The 22,087-nt window shown below is 39.8% G+C and overlaps 1 protein-coding gene across 1 annotated transcript in view; it reads left to right on the plus strand.

The window, feature by feature from the left end:
• fstl5 (follistatin-like 5) overlaps positions 1–22,087 on the plus strand; it is a gene marked incomplete at its 5' end in the record, with an annotated part of 136,280 nt that overhangs the window by 109,129 nt on the left and 5,064 nt on the right. Inside the window, 5 exons of the mRNA XM_084550544.1 lie at positions 6,485–6,511; positions 6,714–6,832; positions 12,362–12,511; positions 15,648–15,755; positions 17,166–17,290. Coding sequence (XP_084406670.1) covers positions 6,485–6,511; positions 6,714–6,832; positions 12,362–12,511; positions 15,648–15,755; positions 17,166–17,290 — 529 coding nt within the window. The remainder of the gene's footprint in view (positions 1–6,484; positions 6,512–6,713; positions 6,833–12,361; positions 12,512–15,647; positions 15,756–17,165; positions 17,291–22,087) is intronic.

Genomic DNA, 22,087 nt, shown 5'->3' on the forward strand with positions numbered 1-22,087 from the left:
CGCGTGTTGCTTTAGTTTCTCCACTTTGTTATGTCTCTCATATCATGGACTAGAAGTACTGTATAGTGCCCAAGCTGTGGCTTCCTTTGCCCTCTTAGCTGAAGAGCCTTTGTGGTCCAGATAATGAAATAATAAAGTCTGTTCCAGTTCAGTGGAGTCATGTGTTTCTTGAGCCGAGGAGGAACTTAAAACTTTTCTTGTGTCTTTGTGCACAAAATGTAATTGACCCATTGCATGTTGGAGGAGAGGCTCATGTTGGCTATTCCATTCTTAATTGGTTCTTATTAATGTAATTAACACAGAGGAGGCAACATGACAGCAGTAGTGGTATTTTGTTTGCGGTCATTATAACATATACCCATTGATCCTTATGTTGTTGCATTGTTAGCTTATATAGGTAATTAATGACTACATTAAATAGCATGGTGCCCATATTAGCTTATTGTAAGAGGCAGTTGTTTCCTGTTGTCCTGAGGTTTATTTAGCTTTTAAAATTATGATTTGTCCAGATATAAAAGGAAAGCAAGCAGCTGTTCAACAGCTGAAAGGATGTTTGGTAACACTTTATATTAGGGAACACCTATTCACCATTAACTAGTTGCTTATTAGCATGCAAATTAGTAACATATTGGCTCTTAAATAGTCATTATTAAGAACTTATTAATGCCTTATTATACAACCAGTAAGCCATTAACTAAGAGTTTTCCCTCAATAACCTCAGAATTATTGTTTATTAGTAAGTTAAGAAGTTGTTGTATATGAATTCCGATCTCAATATGCTTTGCTTAGTATGGACTTTATAAGGTGGTAGTACCACAAGAATAGTTATTCTCCCTTAATAACACTTAATGAATATGGTCTGTTAACAAAACACAAAACTACAAGTGTTAATAGTGTCCAAATAACTCTAAATTAAGTCTTTGCTACTTAGAATTGTTCCCCATACTAAAGTGACATCTTGATCATTACTAATTCACTAATAGTTGAATACTTATTAACCAACACATGTTCCCTAATCTAAAGTTGCCTCCTTTTCACACTTAGTTTTCTAAAATATTACCTAGTTTGTAAATAAATCAAATATCCTCTGCTCCACTATCTGCTATGATTATTGTTACTGCTCATTTGTCTGCTTTATATTCTGTTTTCTCTACCCAGTGCTTCATCACTCACTATAAAGGTTCATTAATTATTGTATGACCTTTAAATACTCCAGCAGGATCAAGGAATGTTGATACTCCAGTGGTCTATAAAGCGAGTTACACTGCAGAGGTGCTCTGGTTGTTGAGTTTTAAAATCCCTCCTCCACATTTGCTGAGATTAGTTCACTTGTTTCTGCTAGACCTAGAGCTGTTTTGAGAATTTGAAGGTGTTATATTCTTGATTCTATCTTGCATGATCTGTCTTGTGTCAAGGTGCTGCTTTGTTATCTCAGTCACTCAGCATGGTGCGCAGTAGTGAAGAGGTTGTGAGCTGTGAAGAGGTTACTTGTGCAGGGCACTTAGTTGAATAATAAGAAAGTTAACAAATACTTAAACCTCTCTAAAACTGCACAAGCCCTCTTACCAGCCAAAACTGTATCATTTGTATTACAGCATTAACGTCAGTCAGGCAGAATGAAGATAAATGAGTCGTTCTGCTCTGTAATCCAAAGCAGTTAGTAGACGCTCATTCCTTTAGTCCTCTAAGTCTCTTTGCAGTCCTCTGAAGGCAGCAGGTATCTGTTCCATCGGCAGTTTCCAACCAGCGATGATGTCTCGCCCTGTCAAAGTACAATTAACACACAACAGAGCTGCTGGTTATGTTTTGTGCATGAAGCAACCACACTGCTGAAACATAACCACACAAATTTGCATGTTGGTTGTTGTGATTAATTATTATTTTAGTTTATGCTGAAAAGCAAAAGATATGTTGAAAACAGTTCACACCGTCCCATATGAAAAATCAGTCGATTCAGTTGAAGCAGCTGCTGAAATTTCCATCCAAAACACACAGGCAACAAATGGTACTTTAAAAGTGTAGTATTATGCTTGAGCTGCTATGGCACAGTGGATGTAAAAAGTCTGAACACCTGGTTAAATCCACAGGCTTTTCCTTGTGGAAAAAAAGCAAATAAAGGTACACTTTTCAGGGAAAATAGATACGAATGTAAATCTTAGAATAACCTAACTACATAAGTCTGCACACCCCTGAAACTCCCCTTTCATTTTATTACAGCACTCTCTCTTTTACATTATTATTTCATGTAAAATATTAAAACCTAGAAATCTAGACAGTGTTTAACAAAAGTGAAATCCTTGTTTTAAAGCATCAGTAACTCTATCTCCTCCCTCTTAGGTAAATATTTCCTCCTAATTTTTCCCTCTTTACCATTTTAATCAACCTGCTATTGTCCTGTAGACTGAAATCTTTGCTCCACTCACTCTTCTGTACTTCTAACTCCACATTCTCCCAACGCTATCTCCGTCACACTCCTATATGCCTTTATTCCATATTCTATTAGTGTTTCTCTGTCATATTTCTACATCTGGCAGTTCGTAGGTTTTAGTTCCAATCAAACGTGCCACTGCTTGATTTCATAGACTCAGGCGGAGAGGAAGATCTAATCAGTGGTGAAGTGATTGGTTGGAACACAGCCCTGCAATCTCCTTGGCCTCCAAGCCACATGGATGAGAACAACCATGCCACACCACGGGTCTTCACAAAGCGGTTTTATTCTACGCCGCCCGCCATGCTGTCTGCTCCATATCCTCTGAATAGAGAAGATGTGCTGGTGCCAAAATGGCGTCCTTGTTTCCATCAGTAATGTCCCTCCCCAACACAGCAGGCTTTCACACAATGTTGGACACGCTGCCAGCAACAGGGAGTTCTAACCCGGCAGTGACTCAATCCCCAGAGTCAGCAGCCCATGGCCTGTCAATGGCGTTTCATGCTTTTCTTTTAAATTAATATTGTAAATCCAGTGGAAAGTTGAAACTCCCTTAAGCCGTAGTTAAAACATGACATATTATGAATGTTTCTGATGAGTCTGACGAGGATGTTTCTGAATTCACAGTCAGTACAACACTAACGGATGAGGACAAAGCAAGAACACATCTCAAACTAAATTGACTAAAAGTCTGGATAGATTTAGTCATCTTGACTTTGTAAAACATTTTATATAAAGTATTTATTTGGTGTCATCATTATAGGTGTTTCACATTGGTTACACTGTATTTATCTGTGCATGTCTCTCTTCACAGCCTTTGTTGATGATGAATCAAAAACACTTTTAGTTTTCAAGGTTGGATGTTTCAAGCTCTCTACACTAACTTGTATTATTCTGAAAGTCTCAGTGAATTTTCCCCAAGGATTACGTCTTTCTGAAAACCCTTCCTTCTAAGGAGATGACACAGCTTTCAGCCTTCCACAGGCTTTTATTCACGCAGTCAGACTTGGTATGTTGAAAGCTTCCACACTCTACCTGGCTTTAAATACTACTGCTGTTGAAGTTAGTGCTCAATCTTCCAGCACAAATATATGCAGCACAGAGCTACTAAAAGCAAGTGAAAAGAGCTGTTAAAAATCTAAAGAATTTGTTGACTGAAGAATGGATTTGTTAAATATAAAAGCTGAGAGGCTGCTTGCTCCATCTGAAGTGGGACTTGATCACTAGGTGACAGCAAGAGCCACATTAGAAGCACTGAAAATGATATTTTTGCATCAGTATTCACTTTAACACCAAAGAGGCAGAGCCACCATCTGCTGGTGGCCACTTTACATTAGACGTGAAATATCTCTGCATTTAAAATGCCCCCTCATGACTTTTCTTCCGCCATTTAAACCGTGAGTTTCACTCTTTGCAAATCACACTAGGAAAAATGTGCCCTGTCATTCTACTTACCTTGTTAGAGTTACAGTTGACCATGTCCATCTCTGTAACCCCAATAACTCACAAAGGTATTACTGTGCTGGAGTTTTTTTCTTTTGTAGCTTTTCTTTGCAAAACATCAGCATTCTGATATTAAATTGCTCTCAACAAAATCCACACTTTACTCCTGTCTGAGTTTAAAAGAAACTGCTACTGTTTAACGAGCCTGTCGTACAAAATCAATTCTACAGTGTTTTAAATGAGCATTCCCAGGTGCTACACACCTCTGTTAAAAATAAAATACATTCGTCCTTATTACACATCATTTGCATAAAAAGTATAAAAAGTTAATAACAAGAGCTGCTCTGTATCCTCCGCTGTATCATTTAAAATGTTCATAGACAAAGACACTATAAAAAGTAATCTTTGATTGACAGACATCTGGCAGCAAAAGTAAACAACTCAGCTGTCTGTTCTCATAGTACTGTATTTCATCTGAGGCAAGACAAAAAAGACAGAAGCACTTAGACTGAGCTATGCCTGTGTGAAATAGCCAGATCTCTTTTTGTTTTGAGTAATTATAATGTGAAGATAGATGAAAAAAAATAATAATAATAATAATAATAAAAAATATGAAATCCTTATTGGAAATCAAGAGCAAATTAAAAGATGTAAAACTGGAGTTAGAAGCAGAGAAACATTTGAGAGAGCAGTATTAGATGAATTACTGCTGTCATTCAGGTTCACAGGCTCACCCTAACCCTAACCCTAACCCACATGTGGTGTACCTCCTCTGCATGCTCTCAATCACTGCTCTCAGAGGACTTTTGTTATCAGTGCAAATTAATAATTAAGGAATAATGATTTTTAGTTCTTTTCTCCAGGATTACTTTTTCACTTCTTCATTACAAGTAGTTCAACAAATAAGTTTAACTTAGCCGACACTTTTTCCAAGAAACTTCTCTGAACATCTCTGGAAGGAGCACCAGAAGTCTCCACACCAACGGCAGTCATCCTGAGTTACGTTTTGCATTTCCATCTACTGTGCCCCAATTACTTTACCTATATTATGCATTCGCTGTCTCCTGCCACACCATTGTGGTGAGCACCACAGGCTGTTTGGCCCGCTGTCACAGCAGCATGCTCTTGTAAACAAATTGAATTTATGTAACCTTGCTGACGGGTAGGAACTGCAGAGTTCAGACTGGCTGGTGAGCGTGGCGTCCCTGATGTTTGGAGCCCAGTGGAAACATAGTTATTACAGCCTGAAAGAAAGTGAACTCACCGCCTACAGTGGCAGCCAGCTTGTTTTGTTATATGGATGATGAAGTTGATGTATGGGCCCCTTGTATGCGTGGAACAGCCGCAGTCTTTCTGCCAAGTGATGAATAGCATCAATACTATGGGCTATTGGAAAAGACCGGGGCACGCAAGATCTCATCTCAACCCCTCTTTTCCATTTTCTCCATTTTCCAGTTTTGGCACATCTCAGATAGATTGTATTGTTTTTCTTTTTGTTTTGTCCTTGCCTTCCGTCCTTCTTCCCAACGCTCATCTATCTATAGACCCCGCTCCTTTTGTGTAACTTTTAATGAGGTAAAAGGTATGCAAGAGCGCACAGGAAACACTTGACAAAGCACTTTTGAAAGATTAAGGCTGACTAACGGCGCAGTGGTGTCTACTTGGCTTTGTCTCTCCCCCTCTTCCCTTTCTCTGCATCTGTCCACCCGAGCGAGAGGCTGCGGGAATGAGCATTGCAATAGAGGCAAGATTAGAATCGGATGTGAATTGGGCTGGAGATTGGTTTGTAGACTGAAAATGCCTGAAAATGGAAGATGGAATGGAAGCAGAGGGAAGACTTGGGGACAGATGAACAATGAGAGAAGGTCACAGTTAAAAGGCCGATGTGAGAGGATAGTATTGCTGGTGGCGGGGTGGGGGATAAGAATGATTGAATTGCAGAATATGTACTCATATTTGCATGGTAAGTAACTATCTGGTCTTACAATGGCATCTTTTCTCTCACAGTAACCAGTGGCTGCTTTGAAAACCAACTGCAGGTCCGTGTTTTAGGTCATCCATTAAACCACTCTCTGTGTTATGTGGCTTTCATCCCACATTTCATGTCATTAGTCACCTCTAAGTGAGTTTAATGAGAAATTACCTGTTATAGGAGCCAAAACAGGTTTTGCTACAGAAGAAGGAGCACATTAATCCCTCCTAACGACTTATGATAATCATCTGAGCCTGAAACTTGTGGACTACTCTTGGCTGTCAAAGGCAGCTTTACCCATAAAGCTCATACTGAGGGCATGATAGATGAAGATTTTGTTTTGAATTTCACGTCTCTCTGCATAAGCTCGCAGCATCCAAAAACCATAAACTGTTTACAGTACACGTTGTTGACTGCACTCTATTTTCCAGTGTTTGGTATCAAATTATTTCCGAGCACAGGGCTCCATCGATTGTTTGTTGCAATCGGAGTCAGAGACAGTTTCCATAAAACTTTCATGCGCTCTGCTTTCCTTTTTGCCTCAACAGGAGTTAGTGTTTGGGTGTTAGCTCTCACAAAGGAGCCCTTATTGATTCTTGCATTTATTTTCAACTCTGCTTTCCTCTTTTTCTCCCTCACAGTGGCAAACATTTTGTGGCGGGAAGAAGGTACGTCTAGACTCCACTATAGCATTCATTAAACTGAGTAATTGAATTTCTATAATATGGTTACTGAACTGTGATGAGGAGGATTAAATGATTTGATGCTTTGAAAGGAGATAACAGTGTTGTTGGCTTATTTCTGTCCTAAATGTTCACACTGTGCAGTCTCTATTCTCAGCTATGTAACGGAGCTGTTGTTCTCCTGCAGGTCTTGGCATTGGCAACATGTTCTATGTGTTCTATGAGGACGGGATTAAAGTCATTCAGCCGGTGGCATGTGAGATACAGCGACACATCAAGCCCAGTGAGAAGCTGCTTGCTCTACAGGTGAGTGGTCAGGCTAAAGCAACATTCCGCTTCTTTTTAACAGTGAGTTAAAGCCAGGAGAGAAGAACATTTAGGCCTTTACCGCTGGTGCATGTACTTCTGGAGCGATGACGTAAAAACAGCTCCTGGTTGCTTTTTCCTTTAAATTATTTCCAAAATCAGTAATTTATTTGTCCTGTTAAGAAGTATCCAAAAGCTCAATTTAGCCCATTATTGTGTGGCATAGATTTACACTGTCACCTATTAAAAGTCACATATTGTATGTTTGCTATAAAACCTTATAAGGTGACGTCTATGGTGTGTTTCAACAGGCATTATGTTTGTCTTTGGTCCAGGTCTCCAATGTAGGAAAGGAATGCATTAACCATAGATTAATTATAGTAATAAGATGTTATTTAAATTATTCAGGAGAAATATGAACTGTTCCCTCTCCTGAGCATCAGTATGTCCAGAAAATTGAAATGAGTTATGCCTGCAGGGTATTCACCACACGGTTGCATTCTTTCTGTAAAATGAATGATCAAAGTATCATACAATAAAAAGTAAAAACGGTATGCATATTGTAAATGTGAGCAGCCATCCCCAGCAGGATGCAGCCTGACACAGGCACACACACAAAAACAGTTTAGGAACAACTCGAAAAACATGAAGAACAGCACAAGGTGTTGACCTGGCCTCCAAATTCACTAGATCTCAAACTGATCAAGTATCTGTGGGATGATACACAGAGGTCCCTCCCCTCAACCCATAGGACCCAAAGGCCCCCACTAACAACATTCTGTTGCCAGACACCACAGGACACCCTCAGAAGGCCCATGTCCATTCTCTGATGAGTCACAACTGTTTTGGAGGCACAAGGGAGACCTACACAATATTAGGAAGGTGGTCATAAAGTTGTGGCTGACTGGTATATTACTTTTTTCTTTTTTTTTTCAAAAAAAGCAGGTAATTAGGGAAATGGGGAGAAACATTTTATGTAATGTTTTACAGTGAAGCCCTCTGAACAAAGAGGAACATGTCTGTTGGTGCTTTTAAATTGCAAGTTATTTGCTTGCCTGAACAAGCAACACTCAACCTGCCCTGGTGTCTGACTTAATAAAAGTGACATTGATTGTTAGCAGTCAGCAGGATTTAGCTAAGGTTTTTATTGAAACTCTGGTAAATGTTTGGAATCCTGCTCAAGAGTTTGCTGTTCTACACTTAAGCTCTGTAAGCCCTCATCAGTGCAGATATGAGTGAACATATCTATATGCCCTAAAGCATCTGCATGATGAGCAACAGAGACAAGTCCAAAAGGAAATGTAGTGTAATGGACCTACAGCTTTGTATTGCTCACACTGCAGATAATATGGCTGGTTTGTCATGAAATCCTAAACTGAGGGAAGATGAGACAAGACTAGAAGAGTACTCTAGGGGAGAAATATTGTTGTTTCAATGTTGGATATCACAAACATCTTAGCATGATTCACAAACACAGTGGAAAGTTCAGTATTCACCTTCATATTTGCTCTGTCTTGGTCCCTGCCAGATCCTGAGGTACATGTCTATCTGTGTCACCAGCTTGTTTCTAACTTTGTCTCTCCCCTGGTTGGTTTGGGGTAGTTCACTGAAGAGCTTCTTCCATTGAAGAGAGATTAAACCAAACAGTAAAGTTGTGTTTTGTAAAAATGAAGTGTACTCAAGTAGAAATGCACAATCAGACAAAAATCTCAGTGGGGTTGACTGTATTTGATTAGATTTTTATATTACCATTTGTTCCTTTTGTTAATATGAGCATATTGATTAATGCAGCTTTGAAGCAGGTATTGATAGTCCCACATTCTGTAGTTCAGTATCGCTTTTTGCAGAAAATCATGCCCAGCGGACACGGGCCATAGCACATTATCAAGCTCGCCAGTTAATTTAATTCATTGACAGACTGCATGCAGTCAGAGGGAGTTTCACCTCTCAGCTGAGTCTTTACACCCTTCCTCCCCCACTGAATCATAGTTTATCACTTAAGCTTCCAAGCAGCAGAATATTCAAAGCAGCCAGCTGATAGATACCTGTTAGATGTACATGTGTTCACTAATAGACGCATTCCTCTGAGCTGCCTTTCACTCAGAAGCACCGTGCTGATTGGATGGCTGTTATACATGAAGCGATGCCATGACTGCACAAAAATCAGCCAAGTGTTCCTCTGAGAGGTGTGTTTGTATTAGGATATCAATCACTGCGAGAGCTGTGATGCCGGCTCCTCGGCTGTCTTGGTGGATTGCAGTGTGAAGACACGAGGCTGTTCCCAGCATGGCGCTCACGTTTCCTCCATCACAGAGGAACAGTGATTGATTTGTTTATGGTAATTGCACAGCCAATCCATTATCCTGACTTACCATATAGAGTGCTCAGCTGTGATGTCCAATTGTAGTAAAGTCAGTCAAGGAAGTATCTTTATTTGACTTCCCTTTGCAACAAAGGACAATCTGAGAAACTGCATTAGTGTTTTGTTCTCGCCGCCACGGCATTATGTCGAGAACTGTTTTAGAGTTAAATGTGATTCTTTCATTACTTAAAGATAGGGAGTATTGTGAGAGTGTATTTCTGAGTCTGAGACGTTCCGAGTCAACACTGTTAAACTGTGATGATTTGCAGAAACAGCAAGAAATAAAACTTTCAGAGAACGGCTAAAATCGGTAAAAACAAACCCATGCCGCTTTGAAAAAATCTATGAACAATGGCTACGTCTACACAGACAATATTTCTTCAACCCAGTTGCATTTGTTCTGATCAAAGATTCCAACTTAATTGTTTAAAAGGGGCATCAAATAAAATGATCTGATAAGATATACACCAATCAGCCTCAACATTAAAAACCACTGACAGGACCAGTAAATAACAGTGACCATCTTGTGACAATACAATGTTCTGCTGAGAAACTTTTGGACCTGGCATTCATGTGGATGTTACTTAGACATGCAGCACCCACCTAGACCAGACCAGGCACCCCCACCCCATAGCAATGACACACCTTGATGGCAGCAGCCATCCCCAGCAGGATGCAGCCTGACACAGACACACACACAAAAACGCTTTAGGAACAACTGAAAAAACAAGAACAGCACAAGTGGTTGACCTGGCCTCCAGAAACTGATCAAGTATCTGTGGGATGATCCACAGAGGCCCCTCCCCTCAACCCATAGGACCCAAAGGCCCCCCACTAACAACATTCTGTTGCCAGACACCACAGGACACCCTCAGAAGGCCCATGTCCATTCTCTGATGAGTCACAACTGTTTTGGAGGCACAATATTAGGAAGGTGGCCATAATGTTGTGGCTGATTGGTGTATGTGTTTACATGTCCCATGTACAAAGTTGTTCTGCCAAATGTAGAGTGTCAAATTTGAACGCAACACAACTTTATTATTCATTTACTCTTAGAAGATGACAAAGTCTGATCCATATTTTCCATGTTACTTCCCACAATGATTCCAACTTCATTCATCTGATGTTTCAGTTTCGTTGTATAGGTGACTGTACAATGACATCATATCTTATTCATATGCTGAGTCTCAAAATGTGATACTGTTTGGTGAAAAAGCTTTGAGTGCAGCTGCCATTTTGAGAGACTGCACAGCATTTTGAAATGTTCTGAAACCAGCGTCTCATCATGCTGTAAGTGAGCATCATTTTATACTGAGACCTTAGAGAAACACCTCATGCTGCTTTTTTACCGCAAACGTTCTCTTTTTGACATTTTGGATGCTACTGCTTTACTTTTTTCGGCAGTTTTCCGCCCCACAGATGCCAAATGTTGTGTCACAAATCATCTACTGGGGCTTAACTGGGGAATATCAGAACCCTCACATTCCTCAAAGTAGCTCTTAAAATGTCACCATCTACATCCATTAGTGTAAAGAATAGAAACCCTTTAAACAAAAATTCCCCCAAGTATTTTTTTTACAGTATCGGTTTATGAAATACAGCGCTGTATTTTTTTATGTTTGGTTCCAGTGCTGCTTAATGCCACATGCAGGATTTTAGTGGATTCCTGAAAAATACATACTGTTTTGTATCAGGAGAGTGAAGGCATTACCACAGTAAAGAGAAAAAAAGATATTTCTGTAGTCTTTAGAAGCCGCCTGTTACTACATAAATCTCATACATGCGACACACCCACACACACACTGACATATGCATCACATATAAACACTGGAGGATTACAGCCGCCTCCGTTCACACCCTCAGCTGGGCATCAGATGTTCGATTTCTCACCTCCTAAAGGTGAAATAAGTAAGATATTTACGGGCCTGTAGCACAGAATGACCACAGCGTGGGTCTGCAGGGGTCTCATAGGGTTCAATACCAATGACTCAATGATTGCTGCAGCAAGTTCTGAGATTATTGGCTTTTTAGATTCACTTCTTCAGCCTGTGTTCAATCCAGGATCGGACTACACACAAATATAAGGCTTGAAAATCTTGGCTATGTTTCAAAGAATAATATATATATATTTTTTTTTTTTTTTGCAACAATTGCGGTTAGGATTCAAATTTAATAGTTTACATAGAAGCTAAATGAAATGACCCAATAACACAGATGTGTTTACATTCCCAAAGACATTGTTCAGAACACCTCTGACATGTGCCAAGTCGTCCCCCCCAATTTCATTGACAAAAACAAATTTATTAAAAAGAAAAGGCTAATTATAAGACATCAGAGATGGACCCAACGTTGATTTTGGCTTTGTTCATCTTTTCAAACCCTGGTTTTAACAAATCTGTGGCTGACTAGCCATTGTTGTGGTATTTTCCAGCTTGAAATTACTTGGGTTTTTGTTTTTATATTTATTTTGTCTGCACAGCCCTCTTGTACAGGAAAAAAAAGGCTGACATGATGAGTGGAGGGCTGCAGCGCAGATAAGATCAATTCTGTAGCTCCCCTTCAACCTTGATATAAAGTTCAGTGAAGTTCATACATTACCTAAAGCCCTCTAACAGAGAGAAGTTTGCCTGTGGGAAAGGTACCTGTCATGAACCGTCTCTGTGGTTGTAAATATGAGAGAAAAAGCTCATCCTAACATGCTGGAGCCCTTCATTCATCCTTGCAGGCCAGCAGCTCGCTAAATTGTCCCACCGAGTGTGGAACAGAGGACCGGTCAAAGGCTGGAGGGCTGGGGAGGGGGTGAAGGGGAGGAAAGCTCCAGAGACAGAAGGCTGGTTAAGGTTCCTGTTGGCCAGCACGACGAGGGCTGCCAGGTCTGGAAGCTAAACAGCCGCAGATTGTCTGCGCGCTTTGTTTCTGTGGATTATGTGTGGACGAATGGGAGCGATTACGGAGATTTTGCAGGACCTCGCAAAGCTCATTTATCTAAGTTGCCAAGATAACACAACTCACGTCAGCATAGGTGATAAGACTGGAAGTAGTAAACAGCACAGACTAATGACTGGGCGATGGTAATTGTTTTTTAATGAGAAGTATTTCCCTGTAATATGAAAAACAATTAGCTCACAGCGAATGCATGTGTGTGGGTTTGCTTTTTTTCTTTTCAGGAGGAGGTGTGCCCCGCCTTGCCCGGAGAGGCCGTTCAGAGGTGTGTGTGGTCATCAGCGGTCAACATCAAGGACAAGTTTATTTATGTGACACAGCCAACCTTGGATCGAGTGCTCATAGTTGACATCCAGTCACAGAAGGCTGTCCAGGTAATTTTCGGGCTAAATTAGAAAACGAGGTTCATGTCAAATTTGCCAGAAATACTGATAGAGTTTGACAGTTTCATACGGTGCAAGGGAAAAAATGAAATAATCTTTTTTGTGTGTGCCTTTGAAAAAGTGAATAGTTCTTTGTTACAGAAATCTGCCTCCATCTGTGCCAACACACCTCAAGGTTACCACCCATTCAAACAGAGTTCTCACATTGATTGAAGACAACATATATCACAGGACCCTCAGACACATCAGTGCTCCATATGGGTATTTTGTGTGATTGGTTTTGTGGAATGAAAGACACCATACACTTTGACTGAGAGCTCTGTTACATACAATATGTTGTTCTTCATCAAAAATCAGAATTATTTTTAAGTAGCCAAATGTGAACTTTATCTGACTTTTTGGAAACAACTTGTTTGTTAGATTGCTCGTACTTTAAATATTCTGGTTGAGTAATAATTTAGTAGGAAACACAGGAGTGTGTTCTATGGTGTGTTGGCTCTGGTGAGCTTTAGCCAAGAAGCTGTAAGAAGCACAAAATGTTTGACAGCTGGTTGGGTCTTTAATTCTGCCTCAGTAGCAGCCATCTTCAGCTCATCAGAGACAAAAAGGTAGTGGACTGAACTGAAGCATTGTTTTTATTCCATTTTTATTTCCACTTAAATGTCAAGAGTGTGCTGAGCTGGGAAAGATGTCAGTCATCTTGAGTTAGCTACCATTTATTGGAGTTGCCTACAGTAAAAGCCCCATTCACGTATTAAGTTTGTTGCCCATCGCTTTGTAGCTGTCACTTCATCGTTTGTGGACGTCCTAGGCTCTGGTTACCAAGGTAACCCTCTGCCATCTCAAATGTTCGTGAAACAAGCAGAATGCATGTTGATGCTCCCAGCCCCGCTATCAACATGGTGAATTTGGAGGAAAGAAGGAACCAAAGCTGTGGATGGTGTTTCCCTATGGTAAAGTTCAGGGAAGTGATTTTCTTTGAATCTGATTCCTACAACTTGTTAAACTGCATTAACATTTCTCGTTGACACATTTCTGCTACTTGCGCCGTGTTTTTACGCCCCTTAAAAAGTCTCAACTTTTCTTGATTGAGCTATAAAAAACTAAGTAACTAAGGATGTGCCTAGAATCAGTCATTTAGTTGCTTGACATGAAACAGAAGGTTGAAACAATGACAACTGGACTTGTACAGATTCTTGAAGACATTTCATCCAAATAGCTTCCTCAGTCCTAAAAGACTAGTGGGGAGTTGGGGTTTAAATAGGAACATCAGTGGTGTGTCACCCTTCAGAACTGTGTATGATTAGTGTCTGTCATTTGAGGAAACAGTTTGATCCTGTCTTCTTTCTCCAGGGACAGATTAGTATGTGAATTAATATGCTGGGTGATTAGGTTATCAGGCATGAATAGGACTTTGCCTCTTCTTTATCCACGTGCTTTGGATTCTCCCACATTTCTTTCTTGTCTGAAAGCTTGGCCGTGCCATGACTGCTGTGTTCCACTTGATCTGATGGTCTAAGAGCAGCTTTGGGATCAGCTTTCTCACTTTTATTTGACTGCTCCTCCCTGACCTGACCCATTTCATACAAACTGCAACTGTCAAGACCTACACTTAACCTTCACGCTGATATGGTGACCAATGTCACCCGGCAACCTTTCAAAGATATTGTAACACGGCAACCAGTGCAGTTTTCCTCACAGATGGTGTGAGAAGCGATTCCTCCTTGCAGCCCCATTTATTTTCCTGAGAGGATAATATTTTTGCGAGACTTTCTCAGGAAATGGCACAGTTCCTACATGACAACATCCAGTACGTTTCCAGTGAGCAGCGTTGAGTTAAATCATCAGTGTCAGCGGGTTTTCGGGTCTGTCAGGATAATCCAGGGTTGCTCAGATCCCTGCAGATGTTCCTGACGCTGTGATGACTGTGTACAGCTCACAGGCCTCTCGTGGACCTGCCAGTAAGCACGTTGGTGTCCCAGAGACTGTCACAAGCTCATTATTCAGTTGCCTGGAGGTTTAGCTTCATTGCATTATATTACCAGTTGTTAATTAACCACCTGAACCTGTCACTCGTCTCAAATGGTAATAGAGAAACAAGTTCTGGTTTTCGTTTCTCCGCTTTCCATTTTCCTTTGAATTATTAATATGATCGATGTGTGTAAAGCAATAATAACGAGCAAGTCGCATTTTGAAATTTGTACCCAATTAAATTCTCGCTGAGTGGTTTTTAATGAGCAAGTTGTATTCTTCATGTTATAACTAATTAATTGCAAAGTGCGCGCTGGTAATGTTTGAAATAACATCTCTGTGCTTCATCTCTGACAGCGCTGTAGTTCGCAGAGCATATTGGCTGAGGATCTTTATAATCTTCCTCAGCCAGAAAGGAGTTGTTAGTCAAGAGAAAAAGAACAACATGAACACCTGTTTCCTCTGATGACTACATGCTCTGAGATTAGTTAGGATTCAACACATATCCTCATCTTATTGGCAATAACTCTCTCAGTGTAACAGTGTATGTTTTGCCAAGGTAAACAATACTATTAGGACTCTTTTATGGAAAGAAAGCTGCCATCAAAAGCGTCTGTGGGAATACACGGTTGCAATAATTCTCTTGAAGAAATGATGGCTTTCTATTGCTGCGTTTGAGAGTGAAACCAGTGCATGCATTCTTCTCCCTTGTGCTTTCCCTTTTCCCTTTGAGCTGCCTGTCTATCTGCACTCAGGTGGACATAATGCATGAGGGGCGCTCATCTGTCGCATGCAACTCATCTATTGTTCTGACTTGGGGTATTGTGGCCGTGTGTCAAGGAACCGATAAAGACTAAAAGCAATTACTTCAGTGTGGTAAAGCAATTGTGTCTGTCACCACTTGATTTGAAATGCAGCTCAACACCAAACACACCTTATACATAAAGAGTGCACCTCCAGCCCGCCTTGTTAAAGGAGGACTTACTCCTGTCAACCCGCAGTGCATTAGTCTCCAGGAAAACTTTTCAAAAGCATTATCACTGCACTTCAAAGACGGATCTCTTCCAAAGCAAAGTCTAGATTGTCTTGAATTGTTATTCTGTGGCCCTGCTCTCTTTAAATGCTCAGTTTAGTTTGGCTGTGTGTCCCCTTTCAGACCGTCAGCACAGACCCTTATCCCGTGAAGCTCCACTATGACAAATCTCACGACCAGGTGTGGCTACTGAGCTGGGGAGACATGGAGAAGAACTTCCCAACCCTGCAGGTAAGTCCACAATTCACAGAATGATGTTTATCCCTCTCCAGAGTATTTTTCTTGTGAAACTGCACAAAACAGAGAATGAGACGCAGGATGCAGATGATCAAGGCAGAGTCAGGATTGTTCATGTTTCCTTTGAAATGTCCGGTCAAAACAGCATTGATTTTCACGATTAAAGAAGAGTCAAAAGATGTGAAAAATGTCAGATTTCTATAGTTCAAGGGGACGACAGCACGCTGCTCATTTAGTTCTACCAACAGTGGAAAACCCAGTGAAACTTTTATAAAGCAAAACCAATAAAAGCAGAAAAACTTCCATTTAAGACCTGTAAATGCACTTTTTGCAAATGGTTATCAAAAATTAGATTTCCGTAATCAATTAATCATTCGGTTTTAGGTAAGTTTATTATGAATAAATGAATGTGTGGGAAGGCTGCATTTTCTTATCTTTTTATGAAAACTAGTCCAGGTGGACCAGTGGGTCTTTTCTTGTAGGGATTGAAATTTGTATAATATTATACACAACAAGTTCAGCAAGTTCTCCTGCATTTTGTTATTTGACAGGTTTAAAAGATCTTCTTTCAAAGCAACGCCTGTGAATTATAAATAACCTCCTTATTAAATGTGAATAACTCTGCTTTGTACAGTTTTTCATTTTTCCAATAAGATATGAATTCATTAATCAACCGACATTTCTGGGATCCTCAGTTGTTGATTAGTTTGTCTAATTCACAGTCACTTAGAGCACAGTGGACTGTGACATGTTTTCAATAGTCTTGATTCTGAACCAACACACTGTCAATATTCAAGAACAATCTGCTCATAATCTATACCCGCCAATAAATGTTTTGACAATTGTCTTAAACATACGAATAATAACTGGCATAGACGCCTACAAAGATGCACTGTGATATCCATAAAACAGCAAAAATGTACCACTATTAAGACTCACATTTAAAAATTGTGTTATAAATAGAATCTAACATGTAATGAAGATCATTTTTCATTTGTTTTCCTCAAAGAGTCATCTTGATTCAGCTTGAGTGCTTTACTGGAAAATCCTGCTCGTCACCATCTGCACAGAAATTCAGAATGCGGGTTTGGTCTGTGGCAATTTGCTTTGTGCATTGTGACACAATCAAAGCAAACCCTGCCCACACAGCCACATGTCTGAATGCTTCCAGAAGTATTATTTAGCTAGCAGGGACAACAGCTCACGTCACCTCCCACTGAGAATCTCCAACATCTTAGCAGTAACAGAAGAGCCTGAAGAGTTGTTTCTGTTAAAAATGTAAATTATATCATTCCCTTTTGGTTGTAAGCTACAAATAAACATGGGACAAGTGAGGAAAAGCCAGAAACACTGGGTGTGTTCATCAAGTTTATGTTAAATATTGTATCTGTTGGTGTTTACCAGGTGATCAATCAGGCCAGTGGAAGAGTCTCCCACCACACCATTCACACTCAACCAGTCGGCCGGCGCTTCGATAGGGTGGACGACTTCTTCATCCCCGCCTCCAGCCTCCTGATCAACCACGTCAGGTACATCCAGCATGATCCACAACACTCCTAATGCAGAATAAATTCACCCCACTGGCATTTTTATTCACTCAAAATCCATTCAGGACAACAACAATGATTTGGATGGGCATTAGTTTGCACTGGGCGAGTGTGTCTTTGGGAAAATGCCCAGTGGTCACCTGTGCTGCAGATGCAACTGAAATATTTCCAAAAAATAAACTCTCCTCCACGAGCTCTACAGAATCATAATAATTCCATTTACTGAAACCTCAGAATCTTAAAACATAAATATTTCCTCAGTAAAATGCCAGTGCACTGTTTACAAGGTACATTTTACTGCAGCGTATTAACAGCAATAAAATATGGAGATGAGTTATTTTTCTGATGACACTTTTCATGTCACCAAAAAGCAACAGCCACAACAGCACTACTACCTTTGTGGCATTTTAAGATTAATTCTTAAGGAGATTTTAAACTCACCAGAACCAGTCACTTTGTCTGTGTTGTATCTCTGAACTAAGGTGAGAAATAAATAGTTTCTATATTGTCTAGTGTTTCATGGCAGGCTGGACTATCTATCAGCAGCTGCTGAGAAACCTGAGGTTCTGTTAAGCGATGCACATTGCTTTTACCAGCTATAGGCAGTGTAATTATATTGCTAAGCATTCAGAATGCTAAGTAAGTGCTGATCACAATCAGTCAGATTGAGAAGACACAACTGAGGATAGCCTTATTTCAAATGCATTGCAGGTTTTCTTCCTTGGTTCCTAAAAAAATATATATGTATATGTGTGTGTGTGTGTGTGTGTGTGTATATATATATATATATATATAGAGAGAGAGAGAGAGAGAGAGAGAGAGAGAGAGAGCAAAAGAGCAAAAAAAAAATCTAAATTAATTTTTAAAAAAATATAATTTTTGGAGCTGCTGACATTTTCACTGTGACAATATTGGAGACATATCAGAAAGAAAACAATTCAAACACAACTTCCTACTCAGACTCTGAATGTGAAAATGCCAAAGAGTTGAGTTAGGACAGGCCCAGAAAGCAGGCTTCTTCTCAAATAACACTAGTCATATCATTCATTGCTGTGATGTGACTGGAAATATGTGTGTTTCATTTGTTTTTAGAGAGATAAAATGGAAATAAACTAAGTAGCCACGCAGGGGAAGATTTGGCTCCAAGCCTGCGCTTTATCATTTAAGTTCATCAACAAACTGCAGCTGTGCTAAATGTGAAACACTGCTGTGATTTTCACATGTAATGAGCAGCTGTCGCACCAAGGCTTAGAGTGGTTAGAAAGAAACAGGTCTCAAACACTTGGCTAATGTCACAGAGAGTCCAGGAGCAAGCAGGAGGGCTGGAGGATTTCAGGATGTTAGCGGCCTCCTGGAGAGAGTGCAGTCCAGTGTGTATATGGCGTGGGTGGGGTTGATGGCACAGCTGTAATTAGATCCACTGAGACCTGCAGGGAAGGTAGCAGGAAGGTGAGACCATATTTTTTTTTCTTTGGTTCATGTTGCCTTTAGGAACTAGTTGTTCATTGTTTTTGATGCCCTCAAAACTATGAAAGTTGCTTACTGTGTCTGCTTCTGCTACTGCTTCTGTCTGCTCCTCTTATTATGAATGTTGTTCACATTAAATCAATGTCAATTATTAATTAAGCTAAAAACAGGTATTGTATCAGAAACATGCAAAAAGGGCATGTCAATAATGACATAATATACAGCATTATGATTAAAATATTTCACAGAGAAAATCCATTAGTGCCAAAAAATAGTGGAGAAATTGGCCACAGGTTCCCAGAGCTCTAAAAAGATCAGCTACTCAAGTCAAATAAAGAATCTATCTGAATCTGCCCCTTTGTGGCAGACGTTTTGTCACTTTATTTTTTTAATAATGTCCATTATATTAAAATGTAATCTGTACAGTATTTTCTGAAGGAATAGCAACCTCTGGAATAGAAAACTGCTATTTCTCAAATGACCTTTTATCGATGGCTGTTAAATTGAGTCTGTCCCTATAGACATACATAAAATTAAAATATTTAAAATTCCCAACTTTCCAGCCACACCCTTGTTTTGCATACATAAGGGTTTGACCGTTTTGAGTGATATGTGGGTGTAGTCTCAGGGTGCTAGAGGCATCACCTGCCTGCCTCAACCCCAGTCTTACCACCTCGAACTACCAAGATGGCGACAGCCAGAAACACAGCGCAGGGCTACAAAACAGCTCTTAAGGAATAATGTTACAGTCTGTTTGTCCATCTTTATATACAGACAATGATAGTAATACAATACATCTTTGTTTGTTAATCTAACCAATGATGTCTGACGAATAAAATCGATATGCTTTAACACACATACAGTAATAAGTAAAATATTTAGAGTCCCTGTCATAAGCAGTTAAAGGGATAAATACAACAGCATTTATTAACTTTAGCTGCAAACAGATGGATCTGACACACAGTGGCTCAACAAATTCATAATTCACTGGACTGGTCTTCTGTAAAATTGACAGGAGAATAGACGACTGTATACATGAAGCACACAGTAGCTTCCAATGTTGTTTTTTATTTTGACAGCTGTGTTTATTAGGATATTAGGAGAGCTTAAATTAACTGCTGCCTTGTGGCTTACTTTTTTTTTATTCATTTTTTTTATCTAGTACCTGCACAGTCCTTCATTTTTTGGCAGAAACAAAGCATTGATTATTCGATTTAGCAACAAGAGGAGTGTGTGAAGAGCCAACATATATTCGGTAACTTCCGGGGATTGTTTAATGACTGGGGATTCTCTCAGCAGCCACTACAAAGCCAGTAGGAACTTCTGGGGGCTGTCATTCATTAAACCATTGACTTACAGTCAGACAACTCTACATGTCAGCAAGAAAAGCTGTTATTTCTTATTTATATCCACATCTACAGTACCCTGCAGCTCTGGCTGCCCACACCTCTTTTTCACAAATTTCTAATCATCGCGCAGACTGCCTTTTGGCAAAAACAAGTCAAGCGAAATGTTGATTCGATGTTTCTGCGCTGGAGGATGGGTGAACAAAAATTGCTGTGTTAAAGATATATTTTACTGTGCAGCGTTCATTGTTATGCTCTCTGTTTAAGAGTTTAGCCCTAAGGATCTTTAACTGAACTGCAGAGCACACATTACTTTGGGGTTAAGTGTTCAGACCATTTCCAAACTGAAAATATGACATGAAGATAAGAAGATGCAAAGTAGCTGAATGTTACTGTGTTCAGAACTGGTGGAATCTTTAATGCATTAATGATTGGTACAAACGACAGACAGCAGCTGTCAGGATGGCAGAAAGCAATCTGGGTCTGCCAATGAAGCAACCCAGCTGTGTTTACATCAGAAAGAGGCCAAAATATGTCTGATTATTAATTTATCACACATGAAGAAAAAATAATCACATTGTCCTAAAAAATAAGCATCAATCATTTCATTGCAGGATAAACGCACCACTGACCTTTTGCTTCCAAGCACGTTACCAATATATCACAGCATGTGTCAACCAGCCATTGATCTGTCACAACAACTGCAATATTAAATACAATTCATAGCAAAGCAATTTCAGCAGTGTTTGGCAGGCAGTGTTGTAATATTGGTCTGTAAATCATCGGCTTTTTCTACCAGTGGATAAAAGATATTTCTTGCTTTTTTTTTAGTAACAGTAATGGTTTTACAATAAATGATTTTCCGCTAAATTCTCACTTTTCTTGTAGTTCATTTTTTAATACAGAATGTGACCAAGAACCAGTCTGTCTATTGTCATAGGACTCCCTTTGAATTTAATCCAACAAGTACAGGTTTCCAAGTCACATAAAAATCCATTCAGTCTGTCTGACAAGAGAGTCAAAGACCTGCCTTCACTTACTGATTCATGAGTCTTAATAAGACTCATTTCTGGAATAACTCAGAAATGAATGTCACCTGGTTGAAATGATGCCAAATTATCTTCCGATTAATTTTACCAACTCAGAAAGAAATACTATAAAACAAACTATATTTATTTACTTAAGATCATGTAGCTTGAATTAGTGATTCAGTCAGTGATATAAATATATTATATATATTTAAGTGAATTATACATGAAGCCTGGCTGGTCTCATGTACATAACTCAACTTTGCACATTATTGTTAACAAACATTGATCAGCCACAACATTAATATGACAGACCGGAGAAGTAAATAACAGTGACCATGCACCCCCACTCCATAGCAATGACACTCCTTGATGGCAGCAGCCATCCCCAGCAGGATGCAGCCTGACACAGACACACACACAAAAACACTTTAGGAACAACTAAAAAAACATGAAGAACAGAACAAGGTGTTGACCTGGCCTCCAAATTCACTACATCCCAAACTGATCAAGTATCTGTGAGATGATCCACTGAGGCCCCTCCCCTCAACCCATAGGACCCAAAGGCCCCCTCTAACAACATTTTGTTGCCAGACACCACAGGACACCCTCAGAAGGCCCATGTCCATTCTCTGATGAGTCACAACTGTTCTGGAGGCACAAGGGAGACCTACACAATATTAGGAAGGTGGTCATAATGTTATGACGGTAACGAGAAAGGACCACGGACGAGAATGCTTTATTTGAAAGTGATTTCTGTTTGTGCGCCGTACAATCCAGATTTAACTCTATACAATTTCAGTCAAGACAACAATATTTGCAATATCAATTACTACCTCAATGGAAAGACACATTCACTACAGAATGGCAGATGTATGCCAGGAAAACATCAAAAGCTGCTAAACATCAAAGGACAACACATCTAGCAGAAATCAGCA

This window comes from Chelon labrosus (assembly GCF_963514085.1).
Source record: "Chelon labrosus genome assembly, chromosome: 8".
NCBI classification, from domain to species: Eukaryota; Metazoa; Chordata; class Actinopteri; order Mugiliformes; family Mugilidae; genus Chelon; species Chelon labrosus.